Here is an 18930-nt window from a genome sequence, read left to right on the forward strand (position 1 = left end):
CATTCGGGCGCTCCCTACGCCCGCCCGACGCTTATTGGCCCGGGCCGCGTGACGCCACAATCCCCCAGCCTCGGTCCCGGTGATGTCATAGTGAGAGACGCCTGAGCACCTGCGGCGCGGTTGGGGGGGGGGAGGCGAGGGCAGCGCAAGGCGACAAAGGCCTCGACATTCCTCTCTCTCTTTTTCTGTCCACGGATTCCTATAGAAATCTATTGGCTGGCGTCCTGGCAACCCCAAAAAATCATATATAATGGTCGAGTTGGAAGGGTCCCCCCAAGGGTCATCCAGTCCAACCCCCTGCAATGCAGGAATCTCAGCTAAATGGAAGAGACCGAAATGGGTCTAGTGCAGGCATAGGCAACCTTGGCTCTCCAGATGTTTTGGAACTACAACTCCCATGATCCCTGACCACTGGCCCTGTTAGCTAGGGATCATGGGAGCTGTAGTTCCAAAACATCTGGAGAGCCAAGGTTGCCTATGCCTGGTCTAGTGGGACATTGTTGACTCAACCACTTTGTTGGCTGCCAGTTTCTAAGCTGCATGGCACCTTTCTTCATTCGGAGTCTTCATAAATCATAAACAGACATACTTTAAATGCCCTTCTCATACATTACCTTATTTTAATCACAACTTCTTTACCCTTTTAATACATCACAATTTATTAACGGTCCCACCTCTCATGGATTGAAAGTATATTTATCATCAGTCCTCAGGATGAACTCCACAAGGCCTACGCAGTCAGTGGCAGGACCATCAAGCCAAATGCAATAGAGGTAAAGGACCCCTGACAGTTAAGTCCAGTTGCAGACGTGGTACTCATCTTGCTTTACAGCCCAAGGGAGCTAATGTTTGTCTGCAGTTTTTCCGGGTCATGTGGCCAGCATGACTAAGCCGCTTCTGGCGCAACGGAACACCAAAAGCAGAGCAGCGCACGGAAACGCCATTTACCTTCCCACCGGAGTGGTGCCTTTTTATCTACTTGCACTTTTGGGCATGCTTTCGAACTGCTAGGTTGGCAGAAGCTGGGACAGAGTAATGGGGTCCCCCTCATGGGGATTCAAACTGCCGACCTTCTGATCAGCAAGCCCAAGAGGCTCAGTGGTTTAGACCACAGTGCCACCCGCATCCTAAAAGATGCAATAGAAAAGGGACACAATTAACCTATTTTTGCTGCCTGCCTGGGACAGCAAAATCAGGGAGGTGGTTAAGCATATGGTAGGCCACAATCCAAGGCTGGCGACTTACATTTATTGGTAAGTCACACTTTGCGTAGGCAGGAGTTACATGCAGTCTTTATGGACATTTGTTTAACTGTACACAAAAAATGACTTCATGCAGAGACTGTGGGGTTGGTAAGTGGATTCAGTGAATTTGTTAAGTTCTGTGGCTGTGACCAGATAGGATGCTTTAGCCCAGGGGTCAGCAAACTTTTTCAGCAGGGGGCTGGTCCACTGTCCCTCAGACCTTGTGGGGGGGCAGACTATATTTGGGGGGCGGGTGATGCAAGAGCATCATGAGCCCCAGTGGCAGCTTACCTGTGTCTTGCGAGCGACAGGGGCTGGCGGCGACAGCAGAGGGACTGTGAGCAGCACACAAAAGGGCCCCGGAGAGGGGCTGCTTTAAATGACGGCTGCTCGAGTGCTGCTGCTGCTGGCACCAACAAAGCCCAGCCCCCTTCCTCCTCTAGGCAGGGCGGGGAGAAGCCAGGAGGGAGGGAGGGAGGAGGCGCCACCGCCACCGCTCTGTGAGGGAGAGGGAGGGAGAGGGAAGGAAAGTGCACGCTGGCAATCCACATGGCAATTCCCAGGCCTGATCTGGCCCGCAGCCCTTAGTTTGCCTACCCATGCTTTTAGAAGGCAATCGCCTTCTAAATCCGGCCCATGGAAGGTCCAAAAACAGTGTGTTTTTACATGTGTAGAATGTGTCATTTTACTTAAGATGCATCTCTGGGTTATTTGTGGGGTATAAGAATTTGTTCACCCCCCCAAAAAAAATAGTCTGACCCCCCCACAAGGTCTGAGGGACAGTGGACCGGCCCCCTGCTGAAAAGGTTTCCTGACCCCTGATTTAGCCATTTCATGACTAGTTTCATAATATGCTCTAGCATTTTTGGATTTTTTTTTGGTTGCTGTACATTTTGGAACTTCTCGGAATACGTAAGAGGTGTACCTTAACTCACTATTGAATGTGATTAACAATAATAAAAAAATAGTAACAAGGTGCTGCATAAATAAACCAAACCCCCAAAATGCTTGCATTGGTGAATGCCTCTTGAAAACGAGCACAAGCCATTGAAAAATTATGCTCTGCAAACAATAGCAGGGTGAAATGGGAATAACCCCAGAGCAGTAGTTTCTATTGTATACATGCTATGATTCTATGATTTAGGGCTCTTTCATTTTTGTGAGTAAGCAGGGACACATTAGAGGTGCGTAAGATTATGCGTGGTGTGAGGAAAGTGGAGAGGGACATGTTTCTCTGCTTCTCACATAATCTTAGCACTTGTGGATCTTCAATGAAGTTGAATGTTGCAAGATTCGGGACAGATGAAAGCTCTTCTTCACATAAGATGTAGAGATGATGGCCATTAACTTGAATGGCTTCAAAAGAGGATGGACAAATTCATGGAGGATATGGCTGTCAGTGGCTGCTGGCCATGATGTTGGAGATAGCAAGCCCCTGAATACCAGTTACTAGGAATTACACGTGAGGAGTGTGCTGTTGCCTTCACACTCTGGTTGTGCGTTTCCCATAGGCATCTGGTTGGCCACTGTGAGAATAGGATGCTGGACCACTTGGGTCTTTGACCTGATCCAGTAGGCTCTTATGTGCCTGGAAGTATGCCTCATAATTTCCATGGAGTTCATGTTCACAAACAAGGCATCAGTCTGAATTGTTCGCAGCTCGCCCTCCATTCCTCCCCTTCATATCATGCTTACTCTCTATGCTTCCTTTTAGGATATGTCTGCCATCTGCTGGATATTAAAATGCTATGTTTTCATCTCATTTTCAAGCATCAGAGTTTAAAAATGTAAGCATAAATGCTGCAAGGATAACTACGTATGCTTGTTACAGCAAAAATGAAAATGAAAAGCAGTCTTGTGGCATATTTAAGGAGCAGAGCAAACTTCATCAGATGCATAAAAGGCCCTCATGGGTACACAGAAAGCAATGAAGACGTAAAAAGTGGGGCCAACTAGTCTTAATGTGGAGTCGCTAATACTCTGGAATTTCTATGCAAAATTCAGGCAATGCGTTTTTGTGACCATCCACAACCAGCTGCATCTGGTGATTCCACAATCGCCCTAGCTTTGCCAGGAAGAAAGTATTGTACCAATTATGTTGCTTTAGGCACTGTTATCGGTGCCACATTACCCCGTGGTTTTTGCTGCAATGGACTTAACAAAGCAGCACCTCTTGAACAGAGGAAGCAGCCTTAGACCAAGTGAGGCTGTTGGTCCATATACTGGTAGCTCTGCTGCATTGACAGTGACCAGCAGTAGCTCTATGGGAGTTCAGATAGGAATCTTTTTTTCCAGCCCTACTTGATGCATGGATTGAACCTGGGGGCTTTATCATACAAACATGTGCTCTGCCACTGTGCTCTATCCTGTGCATATCTGTAAACATTTAAGTTTGCAGAGAAATGGCAGAAATTTAACCCTATTGCTTACGTTTTTTATCTGCAGCAATGTATGTGGTGTTTGTGATACACATCAATATGCGCACACAATACATTCATGATGGCGTTTGTGTGTTGTTTCTCTCTCTCTCTCTCTCTCACACACACACACACACACACAATCTCATCTGGCATCTACAAGTTGGTTGCACTGTTAGATGACCTGCTCCAGGAGGAAACATAACCCTGACAATTAGACCTGGACCTATCAGGGGCTTTTGATGTCATTGACCATGGTGTATTTCTGGATCAGAAATATATGTCTGCAGACAATTTGCTCCAGTGGATCAATTCCTGTTAGGCTGGATCTATGAGATGGTCCTGGGGTGGGTGGGTGAATTATCCAGATAAACCACTATCTGACTTTTAGAAGACATCTGAAGGCAGCCCTGTTCAGGGAAGTTTTTAATGTTTGATGTTGTATTCCATGGGTAGGCAAACTAAGTCCAGGGGCCGGATCCGGCCCTATCACCTTCTCAATCCAGCCTGCGGACGGTCCAGGAATCAGCGTGTTTTTACATGAGTAGAATGTGTCTTTTTATTTAAAATGCATCTCTGGGGTATTTGTGGGGCCTGCCTGGTGTTTTTACATGAGTAGAATGTGTGCTTTTATTTAAAATGCGTTTTGGGGTTATTTGTGGGCATAGGAATTCGTTCATCCCCTCCCAATATAGTCCCCCCCAAGGTCTGTGGGACAGTGGACCGGCCCCCTGCTGAAAAAGTTTGCTGACTCCTGTGTATATTGTATTTAAATTTATTGGAAGCTGCCCAGAGTGGCTGGGGGAACCCAGTCAGATGGGTGGCATATAAATAATAAATATTATTATTATTATTAATTATTATTATTATCCTTTTCTACAGGCAGCAACATTCACTTTACTGTATTGCTGTGTGGGTGCTCCATCTTCACTTCATGTAAAGTAGTGAGACAGGGCACTGCCTTATTGTTGCACGCTAATGATAGCAATGTAAATAGAAGGGGAAATGCTATTTAATATGTAGTGAAAAATCAGGCCTCAGGTCTCAACCAGCACCCCTCTCAAGTAAAAACTGAATAATAAGATTTATTCCGCACATGGCATGCATATTTTGTGCTATCCTTCCTTATATTTTCCAAGGTGAATCCATACATTATTTTGTATTGAACCCTCTGGGGACCAAATTGGGCAAAAGGTATTAAAGTTCATAGCCCTAAATGCTTACATGGAGTATGATGTTACAGGTTTTCCTACCCCCCCATGCAGAAGTTTTAACTCAAGGTTTGGAAGTAATTCCCTACATAGTTCTGGGGGACAGGACACAAAATTACTTTTCTTTGCATGTTTCAGTTCCTCACAGGTCTTGAAAGACCTACATTGGCTCCCAGTACGTTTCCGAGCACAATTCAAAGTGTTGGTGCTGACCTTTAAAGCCCTAAATGGCCTTGGTCCAGTATGCCTGAAGGAGCGTCTCCACCTCCATCGTTCTACCGGGACACTGAGGTCCAGTGCCGAAGGCCTTCTGGCGGTTCCCTCGCTGTGAGAAGCCAAGTTACAGGGAACCAGGCAGAGGGCCTTCTCAGTAGTGGCACCCACCCTGTGGAATGCCCTCCCACAAGATGTCAAAGAGAAAAACAACTACCAGACTTTTAGAGGACATCTGAAGGCAGCCCTGTTTAGGGAAGCTTTTAATGTTTAATAAATTATCCCTGTTTCTCATATTTTAAGACATACCCATAAAATAAGCCATAGCAGGATTTTAAAGCATTCAAGGAATATAAGCCATACCCTGAAAATAAGACATAGTGATAGGCACAGCAGCAATGCTGGCTGCGGCAGGAGGAGGGGGAAAAAAAAATAAGACATCCCTTGAAAATAAGCCATAGTGTGTGTTTTTTGAGGAAAAAATAAATATAAGACATGTCTTATAATATGAGAAACACGGTACTTCTGTTGGAACCCGCCCAGAGTTGTTGTTGTTGTTGTTGTTGTTGTTGTTGTTGTTGTTGTTGTTGTTATTATTATTATTATTATTATTATTATTATCATCATCATCATCACAACCTATCAGGTGGTATTCAATTAAGTTTTATTCAGAGCAGATAAATTAATTCATTTCTTAGAATTTACTCTGAATAAAACTTAATTGTCTACCACCAACTGAGTCCATGTCAATATTCTTGAAGAGGACTGCAGAGTCGCCACCACTGGGTCCATTATCATAACCATTTTGTTTTGACTCATCAAAGAAGCTGTTTAATAGACAGTAGAAATTTACATTTTTATTTAACCTGTAGAAAAATGTGTCCTTTTATTAAGTCATTGTGAGACAGGGGTTAAGAAGACAGAACTCACTAATAATAATAAAGGCTGTGAATGGAATAAAACTGTGTATGCCAAGTATATTTTTCATGCAAGTTTAAACATCTTTTTTGTGTGTGTTAAACACATCACAACTTAACTCTGTGTTCAATGAAACAATAAAGTGTGAAGTCCATTTTTACCCACCGCAAACCGATCTATTCAGCAGCTAGGGATCTTCCAATGTTACAGTAACCTCATCTAAAGTTATTTGCTGGACACACTGTTGCCATGTATCATTTAACTCGCCCCTTGGATTTTCTTCTTCTTTCGACAAAGTCACACATCAATAATTGGAGATCTGTTGGTGAAGTTTACTGCTTGAACTCCAGCAAGTTGCAAAACAGTGTTAATGGGAACATGGTCCAACCTGTTCTTGTCAAGGTGCACATGGTGGAATTCATTCCCTGGGGGAGGGGGGAAGTAAGCCTGTTACTACCTATCTACAAAATATTGCTATCAATATTCACAATCACCTATTTTTTCAGCCAATGTGGTCTGGTGCCTTGGGTGTCAGATATGGGAGCTGGTTGCTCATATTCTATATCAGCGCTGTGTGTGTGTGTGTGTGTGTGTGTATTGGGGAGGGAGTGCTTTCCAGGTGACAAAATGCCCCATTTACTGATTACTATACAGTGGAACCTCGGTTTACGAACACCTCGGTTTACGAATTTTCGGTTTACGAACGCCGCGGACCCATCTGGAACGGATTAATTCACTTTCCATTACTTTCAATGGGAAAGTTCGCTTCAGTTTATGAATGCTTCAGTTTATGAACAGACTTCCGGAACCAATTGTGTTCATAAACCGAGGTACCACTGTACTCCGATTATGTTGCAGGGCAAAGAAATTGGGATGAACTGTTGCTACATCAGCACAATGACCATCGTATATGTGCTCAAACTAGGAGGGGAGGGGAGGGGGGAAACCAGAAAATTCCCAAACAGCACAAAACATGCCCCCCAAAACCACAGAAACACCACCAAAGTCCACCAATCAAGGACTGTGCTGTTGATGACAGCCACATGCAACCCACTCACAACAATGAACTTGCAGCAATGTAGGCATGACCCCAGCACAACTCCCTGCACCACAAAACAGGAGGTTTTCTCCCACTGCTGGAAGTTCAAATCTTCCCCCAGCTGGAGAGCTCAGTTGGTTGGAGCGTAGTGCTGATAATGCCAAGGTTGCAGGTTTGATCCACGCAAGGGATAGCTGTATATTCCTGCACTGCGGGGGGTTGGACTTCCAACTATCTAGCATCATTTCCTGAGCACAGCACATTAAGGGAAGGAAGGAGAGGCCACACGACAAGGCAACCACATAGCACCAGGGTCCAAGTCAGAAGGAAGACCCATTAAGATCATAGTTACAGGTAGGTAGCCGTGTTGGTCTGACACAGTCAAAACAAAATAAAAAAATCCTTCCAGTAGCACCTTAGAGACCAACTAAGTTTGTCATAGGTATGCGCTTTCGTGTGCATGCACACTTCTTCAGATACACTGAAACAGAAGTCACCAGACTAAAGAAAATTTCAGAAACAGACTGGAAAGAGAAGTTGCTGAATTGCAGCTCATTACCAAGCTTAAAACCATGGAGACACCTGGTCTGAATAGGAACACTACATTCTTATCTCATTATACATGATAAAGCTTTCTTTAGTACCTCAGCCCTTGCTTTTCCCTGCAAGACCAATTACAGTCGTTAACAGTCATCTACAGGTTCACCACTCCTATCAGCCAATCACCCATTCCCTCCACCCTTCTGAGTAATACCCCCACCCCCACCCTCTGACTATACATAAGGGTCTGGTGACTTCTGTTTCAGTGTATCTGAAGAAGTGAGCATGCACACGAAAGCTCATACCTATGACAAACTTAGTTGGTCTCTAAGGTGCTACTGGAAGGATTTTTTTTTAAAAAAAATTGCATTAAGATCATGATAGTTGTGAAGTGGGGAAGGCACAGATTGGCTGCTGTCCCTCCACCCATTAAAAGCTGCTCACTCTGGTGGTATCATGCTTACCTGCTAAGTTCCTTAAGTGTGGGCATGTGTGAAATCTCAATGGTATGAAGAAAGGGAGGCAGGGGCTTTGCCACTTTTCACCAGTATATCCAGGAGAACAAATGCAGCATGTAAGCATAACCAAGGCAAAGGTTAATTTTAACAAAATAAAAAAATTCCTTCCAGTAGCACCTTAGAGACCAACTAAGTTTGTCCTTGGTATGAGCTTTCGTGTGCATGCACACTTCTTCAGATACATGTGCATGCACACGAAAGCTCATACCAAGGACAAACTTAGTTGGTCTCTAAGGTGCAACTGGAAGGAATTTTTTAAAATTCTGTTTCGACTACAGCAGACCAACACGGCTACCTACCTGTTAATTTTAACAAACAGCCTTACCTGGACCTAAAATCAAAGTGCCCCCTTGCTGAGCTGGATCTCCTTGAAAATCAAATGCAGGGCTCGTCATTGCTCTCCACATGCTCTTAATGCTTCCTGACAGCAGGTTGGATTTCACATGAGGACTTTGCACTGAAATGGTATGATATAGTGTGATATAGAAGAGTAAGTGTACTTTGCATAGCTGCCAAGTTATCCCTTTTTTACAGGGATTTTCCCTTATGCTGAATAGGCTTCCTCGCGAGAAAAGCGAAAACTTGGAAGCTATGGTACTTTGCATGAGAAATTAAGTTTGCTCTGCAGATCTTGCAAGCATACCTGGCTACAAATCTATGCATGGTTTTGTGCAAGTCAGTCAACTGGAATGAATAGACCTGACGGCAACTAAATGTGCTTAGGAGAGAGCAGGCCATTGGAGTATCCAATAAGAAAAGGAAAGTGATTGGACTGAGGAGGAAAAGCAGAAATTTCTCTACTCATAAACCAACAACAACAACAATGGACTTTTCCTTCTAAAGCCAGCTGCCTTCCCACTCAAGCCTAACAATGCAAACCTGTGTTTGTGTTTACAGGTGTTAGGGGACTTGCTTCCTACTAAGTGTTTAGGATTGCAGCCTTCCTCTCTTGTTCAATTTTCAAGTAGGATGACTTATGCGGGAACAGGAATCTAACTCAGACTGTTAGAAAAAGTATTATGTAAATTGTTTCTCTGTAAATCCTACAGTCCCGATGATTCATAGGGGAGCGGATCCAGATGCAAGATGATCACAAAGCACTGCAGCTATGAAGGGTCATTCTGCATATATTTAAGCTCTAATTGGATTGCAACAGACTGTTTCCCCCCCCCCCCATTCAGTTGTCATTTAAGTCCAAGCTTAAAACACACCCACACCCTTTACGTGTTGTTATATACAGTAATCCACTAACAGAGGATCACACAGCTGCTGTGCTATCCCCACTGAAGTCTCCCTTACTTGGGTTGTGCAGCAGCACCTACGAGGTGGCAGCAAAAAGCAGGTTCTGGCAAGATCCACGAGATGTCACTGAAATCTCTTGTGAGATTTCAGTGAGCTCTCACGAGAAACCAGTGCTGCTGCTCCACGGGAGGCGGTCGGGCTGGTGGGGGGTCAGGGGGAGTCTGTCAGGGTGCTGCTTTCATGGGCTTCCACCATCTGAGGCAACTGCCTCAGCCCCTCATGGCTGTGTTGGCCCCACACCCACACCATATAGTTAAAGCACATTTATACTATTTAACAGAGTCCTGGGAACTGTTGTTTACCTACCACAGTTACAAATTCCCAGCACCCTTAACAAGCTACAGGATGTTGGGCATAATATACAGTTGGAGGAATGGGAAAGATAATGGAAAACAAATTTAAAGTTTACAGATTGTATATCATTAAGAGAAAATTATTTGAAAATGATATATAGATGGTATATCACACCAGAAAAAAATGCAAAAGTTGTATAAAACAGGATCTAAGATAGGTTTGAGATGTAAAGAGAAAGATGGTACTTTCTTTCATGTATGGTGGGAATGCAAGAAGGTTAAAGAATATGGGGAAATGATATATAATGAATTGAAAAAAATGTTGAAAACAACCTTTGTTTTAAAAAAACCAGAATCTTTGCTGCTCAGAATTTTAGATCATGATATAAGAGAGGGAAATACAGCAGCAAGAATTTTATTAGCATAAGTATGGAAAACAGAGAAAATGCCAACAAAGGAAGAATGGCAAGCCAAACTTGTGGACTACACGGAACTGGCTAAGCTGACGGAGAGGATACATGAGAGAGACAACATCAATTTCAAAAACGCATGGGAACCATTTATAAACTATATAAAAAAGGCAGTATAAAGATTTGGACCCATTGGCAGGTTTTGACTAAACTTTCACAACTATATAAGAGGTAAAATCAGCAGGGTATAGAATTTGTCAATATGGAAATACGGGGGAAGCCAAAGAGGAGGGAGGGAAAAATATGGATATATAAATTGTTCAATTAAGATTTGTGGAAAATTTGTTGCTATAATCTGAATAGTCAATAAAAACTATTTTAAAAAACAAAACAAACTACAGTTCCCAGGATTCTTTGGGGGAAACCATGTACTTTAGATATGATATCGTATGGTTATGCTCTCCCTAACACTGGGTATAATCCTTAGTTATTTATTGTCATAAGTGATAAACCAGTTGCATGTTAACCTTGCTATTGTGACACTAAACATGGAGCTTAAATAACCATTATGATTTTCTGTGAGTAGGGCCTATGGGGAGGAAATTGCTTGTGATCTATAGTTCTTTAAGTCACCATTTTTTTGTGCTGTGGCCTCTGCTTTTACAGGTTGGAGCCACAGCTTACCTGATGTAGTGGATGCTTCACCCCTTTTCATCCCAAGTGTCCTGAAGATTTCCCTTTCAGGGTCCACATACATTTCATGAGGATAACCTGTCAAAGTGCAAAACGGCTGCAAGAAACATATGTACCAGTAAATATCAAAATAATGCATTGGAAAGCTGCCCAAGTGGCTGGGGCAACCCAGTCAGATGGGTGGGGTATAATAATAAAAAAAATAAAATTTATTATTACTAACTACCAGGAAAATGAAGGTATTTGGGGGAGGGGGGGTCAGGCTCATTACATTCAGTGGGACTTTCTCTGGAGTCAACATGTTTAAGGTTATGTTGCATGGATGTAGCCCTAGGCATACATGTTTGGAAATAACTGTCACTAAAATGAGTGGGACTCATTTCCAGGTCAGTGTATTTAGGACCAGAGTGTAATTCAGATTTTGAAAACCTTCAAGTTCCACACTTAAAATGCAGCTATCCCTGTGGGCTTAGATGTGTGTATTCAAGTAACGGTTCCTCTTTGGTGGGACTCTACAGTGTTTCCCCTCAAGGACATTTAAAAATAAGTCCACTGGAAACCAGTTGTCCTTATTCACATATATTTTATTAATAATATATTAGACAAACAGAAGTGGTAACACCCATGCTATACATTTAAAGCACACTTGTGCCAACAGTCTTGGTTTCCTCCCAAAGGTTCCTGGGAACTGTAATTTGTTAAGGGTACTGGGGGTTGTTAGAACACCTCAAAAAACTATTATTCCCAGCACCCTTAACGAACTGCAGTTCCCAGGATCCTTTGGAGGAAGTCGTGACTGTTGAAGTGGCATAGAGTACTTTTAAATGTGAACATGGTTCATATAACTTTTCTTTTTTTATTTAGTTAAGTGCAAACCTATAGATCAGGGGTGGCCAACTCCCAAGAGACTGTGATCTACTCACAGAGTTAAAAACTGGCAGTGATCTACCCCCTTTTTGGAGGTTCAGGTCAAAATTGTTGAGCTTTTTTTAGGAAGGAGAAAGGCCCATTTTTTAGGGGTTCAGGTCAAAGTTGTAGGGCTTTTTTAGGGAGAAGGAAAGCCCAGTTTATTTGGGGTGCAGGGCAAAAATGTTGAGCTTTTTTTTAGGGGAGTCAAAGTTGTTGAGCTTCTTTAGGGGGAGCCAGTGCTCTACCAGTGATCTACCACAGACGTCCAGTGATCTACCAGTAGATCTCGATCTACCTGTTGGACGTGCCTGCTATAGATAGTTACTTTTTAGTAGATATGCATGGGACTGCACTATTATTTATAAACTTTAAATCCCACCTCATTGCCCAATACTTGAAGGCAGTTTTAAATTACATTTTTTTTAAAAACAACAACAACGTACTAGTAAGAGTTCCTCACTTTTGGTGCCACCCGAAAAAACACACAACACTTCTCTGTGGTACCCTCCAAAGATGTGGGCACCTGGAGAAGGGCTTCTGATGCAGACCTTATTTCGATCTGCTCCCAAAACTCCATTTACCAGTTTGCTTCACTGTGCCTGCTCAGAGGTGAAGTGATCAGAGCTCAGAATATGCCAATAGAATAATTCCAGCTTACACAGACCTACCTTAATGTGATGGTGCGATGATTGTCCAATGACCACAAGTCTGACATTTGCATCCTAAATGGGGAAGGTGTTGGGGGAAACACACAAAAGTATATATAAATCTTTAAACTGCAGCTGGTACTTACAACACGATCATTGTGGCAAGATAATAAACGCTTACGGTGGACTTCACAACAACTATGCAATCAGGGACTCTCGAAATGGGATGATACGATGGCAATTTACAGTGATGATACAACGGTGCAAGAATCAAATAGGATGGCAGAAATGTTCTTTGGATTGTGCAGCCAATTCTGGAATGTTATTAATTAGTGATTAGTTTTCTAGACTAGTTATTTGAACGTAACCTTTTTAGTGCTGATTGGCACTATTTCTCTGTAACCCTGTACAGTGGAGCCCCCTGAAGGATTCCCGAAGCATAGCCCTTTTCAGCTTTTTAAGGAATTGCCTCTTTACAGAGGAGGTTGGGGGCGGATGATGGTCTACATTCAGGCATCCCCAAACTGCGGCCCTCCAGATGTTATGGCCTACAACTCCCATGATAACACCTGGAGGGCCGAAGTTTGGGGATGCCTGGTCTACATATGTATCACAGGACTTTCTTCACCTTTGTCTGTCTGTCTGATTTATTCTGTTATTATTAATATAACAAATTAGTGCATATGTATTCTTGCAAACCAAGAAGAAACTACTGATTCTTTGATACTGATTCTTTGGCTTCCAGAGTGATACTGAATATTTTAAAAGAATGACAGAAAGCATGAAGGAGAACAAATTCATCACTGCATGCATTATAAAGTAATTGAAGATATATGTAAATACAGTAAAATTGCCCTGTATTGGACAATATTTATTTGAATATATATATATATATATAATTTAACTTACTTGTAAAAATGTCTTGGGAATTTTGCCCAGATCCTCCACATATTCCTTACAGGCATAACACAAGAAATGCTGAAAAGAAACGATATTACAATTTTATTACAATTCTAATAAAAAGTGTCGAGGTCTCAAAATGGGTGGGGGGTGGGGGATAGGTAAGTACACTGACTCGGAGGCTTAAATAGCATCGATCAGAAAGCCATCTATAGCAGAGTTGGCAGCTGGAGGTCTGGATGCACCACACTGCTTTTAATAATGGCTTCATACCTGTTCACTCAAAGGTCAGAGCATCGAAAAACTAAAAGGAAGAAAACTCTTCTTTTGAGGGGAGGGCTAAGAGCTAAAGATAATCGTGTGTTTTCTGGGAGTTTTGTACACAGCCCATTATGTTTCCTTTTCCAGAACATAATCAGCAAGTCATTTATTTACTAGGTGGAATGGCAGAAAATCTCAGGTGAGCGAATCAAAATTCCTTTAAACAGCCCTGTTTAAAAGAGAAGTCCCACCCCTTCCTTAGAATTATTGTTTCAGTCCTGCACAAACGTGTTGCGTTTGGATCCATTACAACTCGGGAAGTGTGGTTAAGATAAGATTTCTTTCCTCTTGGGGCAACCTTTCGTTATCAGCCAGTCTATTGAAGGACTGTATTAAGAGCGCAGCGCTATGGAAGAGCGATCCTTGCAATGTGTCTAAGGGGGGGGGGGAGCCCTACTGAATCGGACAGCCCGGTTTCCTCCAAGGCCTCGGCTGCAATCCGGACTGCGATCGCAGCTTCCGATTTCCTGTTTGCAAGAGGAAACGAAAGTCTTACAGAAGCGAAATACTTTTTAAAGTTCCCTTTAAAACGAAGCACTTTTTTGGGGGGGGGTCCTCCCAGGGGGGGGGTCCTCCCACCCCACCTCACCCGCACAAACACCACGATCGCCTTCCGCTCCCGGTACAGGGATCCGAAGGGAACCGCTTTCCCGGCCGCGTCCACCACCAGGCGCCGGGCGGCGTCTCGCAGCTCCACGGGCGCCTCGGCGAGTGGGCGAACCCGGCCGCCCACTTGGAGTGTGACCGGTGGCGGGCCCCCCGGGGCGCCATGACCCGCCATGCTGGGACCCCAGGAGGGAGGCGGAGGGGGAGGCCGGCCGGGGCGGAGAGCCTGAACTCCTTCGCTTGTTTTGGGCTGGGGAACTCCGCCCAGAGGAAGGAAGGCATCGGGGCGCTTCGCCGTGTTCTCATCCGCTCCAAAACAAGCGCGCTGGCTCGTTCTCCTGGCGGAAGAAATGGCGAGCCGTTACGTTAGGATCCCTTCGGCGTTCCCCTTCTCAGTTTCCTCTGCGCGGCGAATGTGTGACTTTTGCTCCTTGCCATGGGAAGTTTCCTGTGGGATTCAGTCTTGTCGCTCCATGAAGCCGCCGAGAGCGGATTTGTAGTGAGGTGTCACCACCAGTATGCAGATGACACTCGGCTCTATTTCTCTGTTCCATTGTTTCCACTTACTGGGAGTCCAGAAAGGCTGGATCATGGTTCCCGTGTATGGGGTTTGGCAGAATCAATGGGGTTGCAGTTGGCCCCGGTGAATATTTGACGTTTTCTCCCCATGGTTTGATCTACGGCTACCACTAAAACGAGGCTGCATTTTAAACTGCATTCTAACTTAAATTTTAATCAACTGTTTGTTTGGGTTTTTTGTTTGTTTGTTTTGTTTTAAATGTTTTTACTGTATTTATATTCCGTGTTCGCTGCCCTGAGCCCGGTCTTGGCCCGGGAGGGGGGAATACTGTATAATATATTATTATTATTATTATTATTATTATTATTTCCCTCAAAGGAGCAAGTGGGTAGTTTACGGCATGCTTCTGGAATCAGCTTTGTCACTCAAGTCAAGGCTGACCTCTGTGGATATGAGCACCTATGTCCAGCTTTGGCTGGTGTGCCAACTGCAGCCATATTGTGGTAGGGATAGCCTGGCCAGAGTTGCTCATGCTCTAGTAACCTCCAATCTGGATTGCTCTAATGTTCTCTACATGGTGGATGTCCGTGACGGGACTTGGGCGGCCCCGGCGCTGTGGTCTAAACCCTGGAGCCTCTTGGGCTTGCCGATTGGAAGGTCGACGGTTCGAATCCCTGCGACGGGGTGAGCTCCCATTGCTCTGTCCTAGCAGTTCGAAAGCACGCCAATGCAAGTAGATAAATAGGTACTGCTCTGGCAGGAAGGTAAACAGCGTTTCCGTGCACTCTGGTTTCCATCACGGTGTCCCGTTGTGCCAGAAGCGTTTTAGTCATGCTGGCCACATGACCTGAAAAGCTGTTTGTGGACAAACATTCTCGCCCATAAGAGAGATGAGCACTGCAATCCCATGGTCGCCTTTGACTGGGCTTAACCATCCAGGGGTCCTTTACCTTTAAATTTTTTTTTTTTTTACCAATAAGGGTGTAAAGCCATCCTGCATACAGATCACCATATACAGATGGAGCAACTTGCGCACAATGGTGACTCCTATGCCAGTTTGGATTCCACCCCATCGTAGTGTACAGTACACTGCATGAATGCCTTTGGTCCACGTGGTTCAGTATTGCCTACACTGACTGGCAGCAGCTCCCCAGGATTTCAGGCAGGGGGCATTTCAAGCCCCACCTGAACATGGCAGGGATTGAACCTGGAACATTATGTATACAAAGCAGATTCTCACATTTCTCCCGAGATTTATGGCCCTAAGACCTCCCAGGTCAAGGAGTTTGGCTGAACACCCCAATAACTTCATACTAAATACTAGGGGCTGCCACCCCTGCTCACATAGATCACCAACAACATCCACCCACCCCAGTTGCCACTCCACCTCCCTTTACACCTTGCCCAAGGCCCCCCCACCCCAGTTCACCCAAGCATCCCCACCTTTCACAGCTCAGGTGGAATCTAAAAAGGTAAAGGTAAATGGACCTCTGACCATTAGGTCCAGTCGCGGACGACTCTGGGGTTGCGGCGCTCATCTCACATTATTGGCCGAGGGAGCCGGCGTACAGCTTCCAGGTCATGTAGTCAGCATGACAAAGCCGCTGCTGGCGAACCAGAGCAGCACACAGAAATGCCGTTTACCTTCCCGCCAGAGTGGTCCCTATTTATCTACTTGCACTTTGATGTGTTTCGAACTGCTAGGCTGACAGGAGCTGGGACCAAGCAACGGGAGCTCACCCCGTTGCAGGGATTCGAACCGCCAACCTTCTGATCAGCAAGCCCTAGGCTCTGTGTTTTAACCCACAGCACCACCTGTGTCCCTTCAGGTGGAATCTAGGCACATATAAAAACGCCGTGAAAATGATTTTTTATAAAAAAAAAAGTTTTGAAAAATATATTGAATTTGCCATAAGCTCACCATCGCCATCTAGTGTCATGTTTGTATAATGCACTTAAAACACACATGTATAACCAGTTAAAAAGGCAGTGGTGAGGTGATGGCAACAACTAGGGGTGAGGGGAGACTTGCCTGGGTTGCCCACCTGTTATGCTCAGGCATGCACACTCAGCCACCAGCGTGATTATGAATGAGCGCAAATACAGTGTAGAGAAAAATCCTCTTGCCAGTGATGAAGTAAGATTCAATGCTCATTTTGGCCAGTTTCTTTAGGGAGGGAGAAATAACATTTTTTCTTCTTCACCCCAGAAGGAAAATTTCTCTGTTTGGGCCTTGCTGGATCTGCAATCTCATCCGACTCTAAGAGTTACTCTGAAACATGACCTCCATGACCAGAAGAATATTATCTAGAAATGGGCATTCCCACCCTGAAACTGCTGCATTTTATTATCCTGCTTTCCTCCCCTGTCGTCAAGGAGACTTGCAGTCCTGCTTGCTATGTGCAGCATACACATTCCTGAATCTGTTTAGTAAGACCTGGATTGGCCCTCTTGAGATCTTATCCAATACTCCTGTTTAAAAGGGTGCTGCAGAATGATAATGTCAAAAAGATATGGGGCAATTTAGTGTAAACTTTATCAGTGAAGGGGACTCTCTGAGCTTTGTAGGGAACACTGATGAGGGCAACTACAGCCAAATGAAGGCGAAATATTGTGCTTTAAAAACAGTGCTACTCCAGACCATGTGAATAAAATTAACTTAAATAAAACAAAAGAGGACAATAATTAAGCTCAACTGACTGGGACGAATGTTTGGCTGTATCTGCATGCCTCAAACAAATTGCATTAGAGATAAGATTATTTGTTTAGAGGGAAATCCATTTAAATGATCCATATTTGAAGCATCCACTTGGAATGCACAAAATCCCACTATATCTTGCCCTTTCTAATTGGCTTCAGGAATTAAACCTACACAAACACACCAGCAAACATGGCTCAGTCACTTCTTACAAGGGGCTTGTGCAGTGTTGGAACAATTTCCTAACCCCTCTAGTTTACTTTAAAGTATCGTTAACTATTCTGTGATATCTTAACATGTGTGAAGCTAGGAAACTTTCTTCTCAACTGATGAGTATTTGAACTGATAAAGATTTTTGTCAAGGTCAGAACATAAATTAACTGTCTACTTTGGGCCAAAACGTATGAGATATGATAAGATGTGATGGTGTAGTTCACAATCTATATACACAAACTCTGTGTGTGTGTGTGTGTGTGTGTGTGTGTGTGTGTGTGTGTGTGTGGTGATGAGCTGCAGATACAAATCTATGTGTGAATTTCAAAGAATCGGGGATTTTAACAGCTTCATCTAGAAGTTTGAGGACGTGGAGTCTTTTTTGTTTTTGCTATTAAAAAAAAACTATTGAGAGTCAAAAATCTTTGCAATGTACATCAAGCCCCTTGTACTATGCAAGTGAAATTCTCTTAATTATTCTAGCCCATCTAGTTTGCTGAATGCACATAACCCACAACTTTGTAGCATGCATACAGTGACATAGATGAGTGTGCATCATAGCTGCCAAGTTATCCCTTTTTTAAAGGGATTTTCCCTTATGCTGAATAGGCTTCCTCGCGAGAAAAGGGAAAACTTGGCAGCTATGGTGTGCATGCACATGTTGAACTATGAACAATTTTCGCAGTTCTTCCTACACATACAGATTTCTTGTGTGCAGAAAACTGATTATTTATTCTTTCATTATAATATTTCCTACCTGCACTCCATGGGATGCGGGTGGCACTGTGGTCTAACCCACAGAGCCTAGGGCTTGCTGATCAGAAGGTCGGTTGTTCGAATCCCTGCGACGGGGGTGAGCTCCCGTTGTTCGGTCCCAGCTCCTGCCCACCTAGCAGTTCAAAAGCACATCAAGTGCAAGTAGATAAATAGGTACCACTTCGGTGGGAAAGGTAAATGGTGTTTCCGTGCGCTGTTCTGGTTCGCCAGAAGCGGCTCAGTCATGCTGGCCACATGACCCGGAAGCTGTCTGCGGACAAACGCCGGCTCCCTCGGCCTATAGAGCGAGATGAACGCCACAACCCCAGAGTCATCCGTGACTGGACCTAATGGTCAGGGGTACCTTTACCTGTACTTCACCATAAGATTCCTGGGCAGGTTGCAATGATATACTAGTAATATACAGTTCTGAAATGGATAATACAGTGGAAGTCTGGATCTTCAAAACCTGAGAAGTTGTAAATCTAAAATTAATGGATCTCGCCAGAGTAAGAGAAGGGAGGCAGCCTTAAAATTGCTTTGTGGGAAAGCCGAGTATGTA

The 18930-nt window shown here is 44.1% G+C and overlaps 1 protein-coding gene across 2 annotated transcripts; it reads right to left on the reverse strand.

The window, feature by feature from the left end:
• Window positions 1-5915: 5915 nt before the first annotated feature.
• Window positions 5916-14452, reverse strand: PRXL2C (peroxiredoxin like 2C). Of its 2 annotated transcripts, XM_035100183.3 has the most exons (6): window positions 14165-14452; window positions 13264-13332; window positions 12376-12429; window positions 10790-10895; window positions 8426-8557; window positions 5916-6428 (listed from the first exon to the last, which is right to left on the reverse strand). In XM_035100183.3, exons 1-6 carry the CDS (start codon window positions 14354-14356, stop codon window positions 6301-6303), a joined length of 681 nt encoding a protein of 226 aa, XP_034956074.1. In that variant the 5' UTR covers window positions 14357-14452; the 3' UTR covers window positions 5916-6300. The 2 variants fall into 2 exon arrangements, with proteins under 2 accessions (XP_034956074.1, XP_034956075.1); XM_035100184.3 differs by lacking the exon at window positions 8426-8557.
• Window positions 14453-18930: the final 4478 nt, after the last annotated feature.

The sequence above is a fragment of the Zootoca vivipara genome, chromosome 10 (genome assembly GCF_965207765.1).
Source record: "Zootoca vivipara chromosome 10, rZooViv2.hap1.1, whole genome shotgun sequence".
NCBI lineage: Eukaryota > Metazoa > Chordata > Lepidosauria > Squamata > Lacertidae > Zootoca > Zootoca vivipara.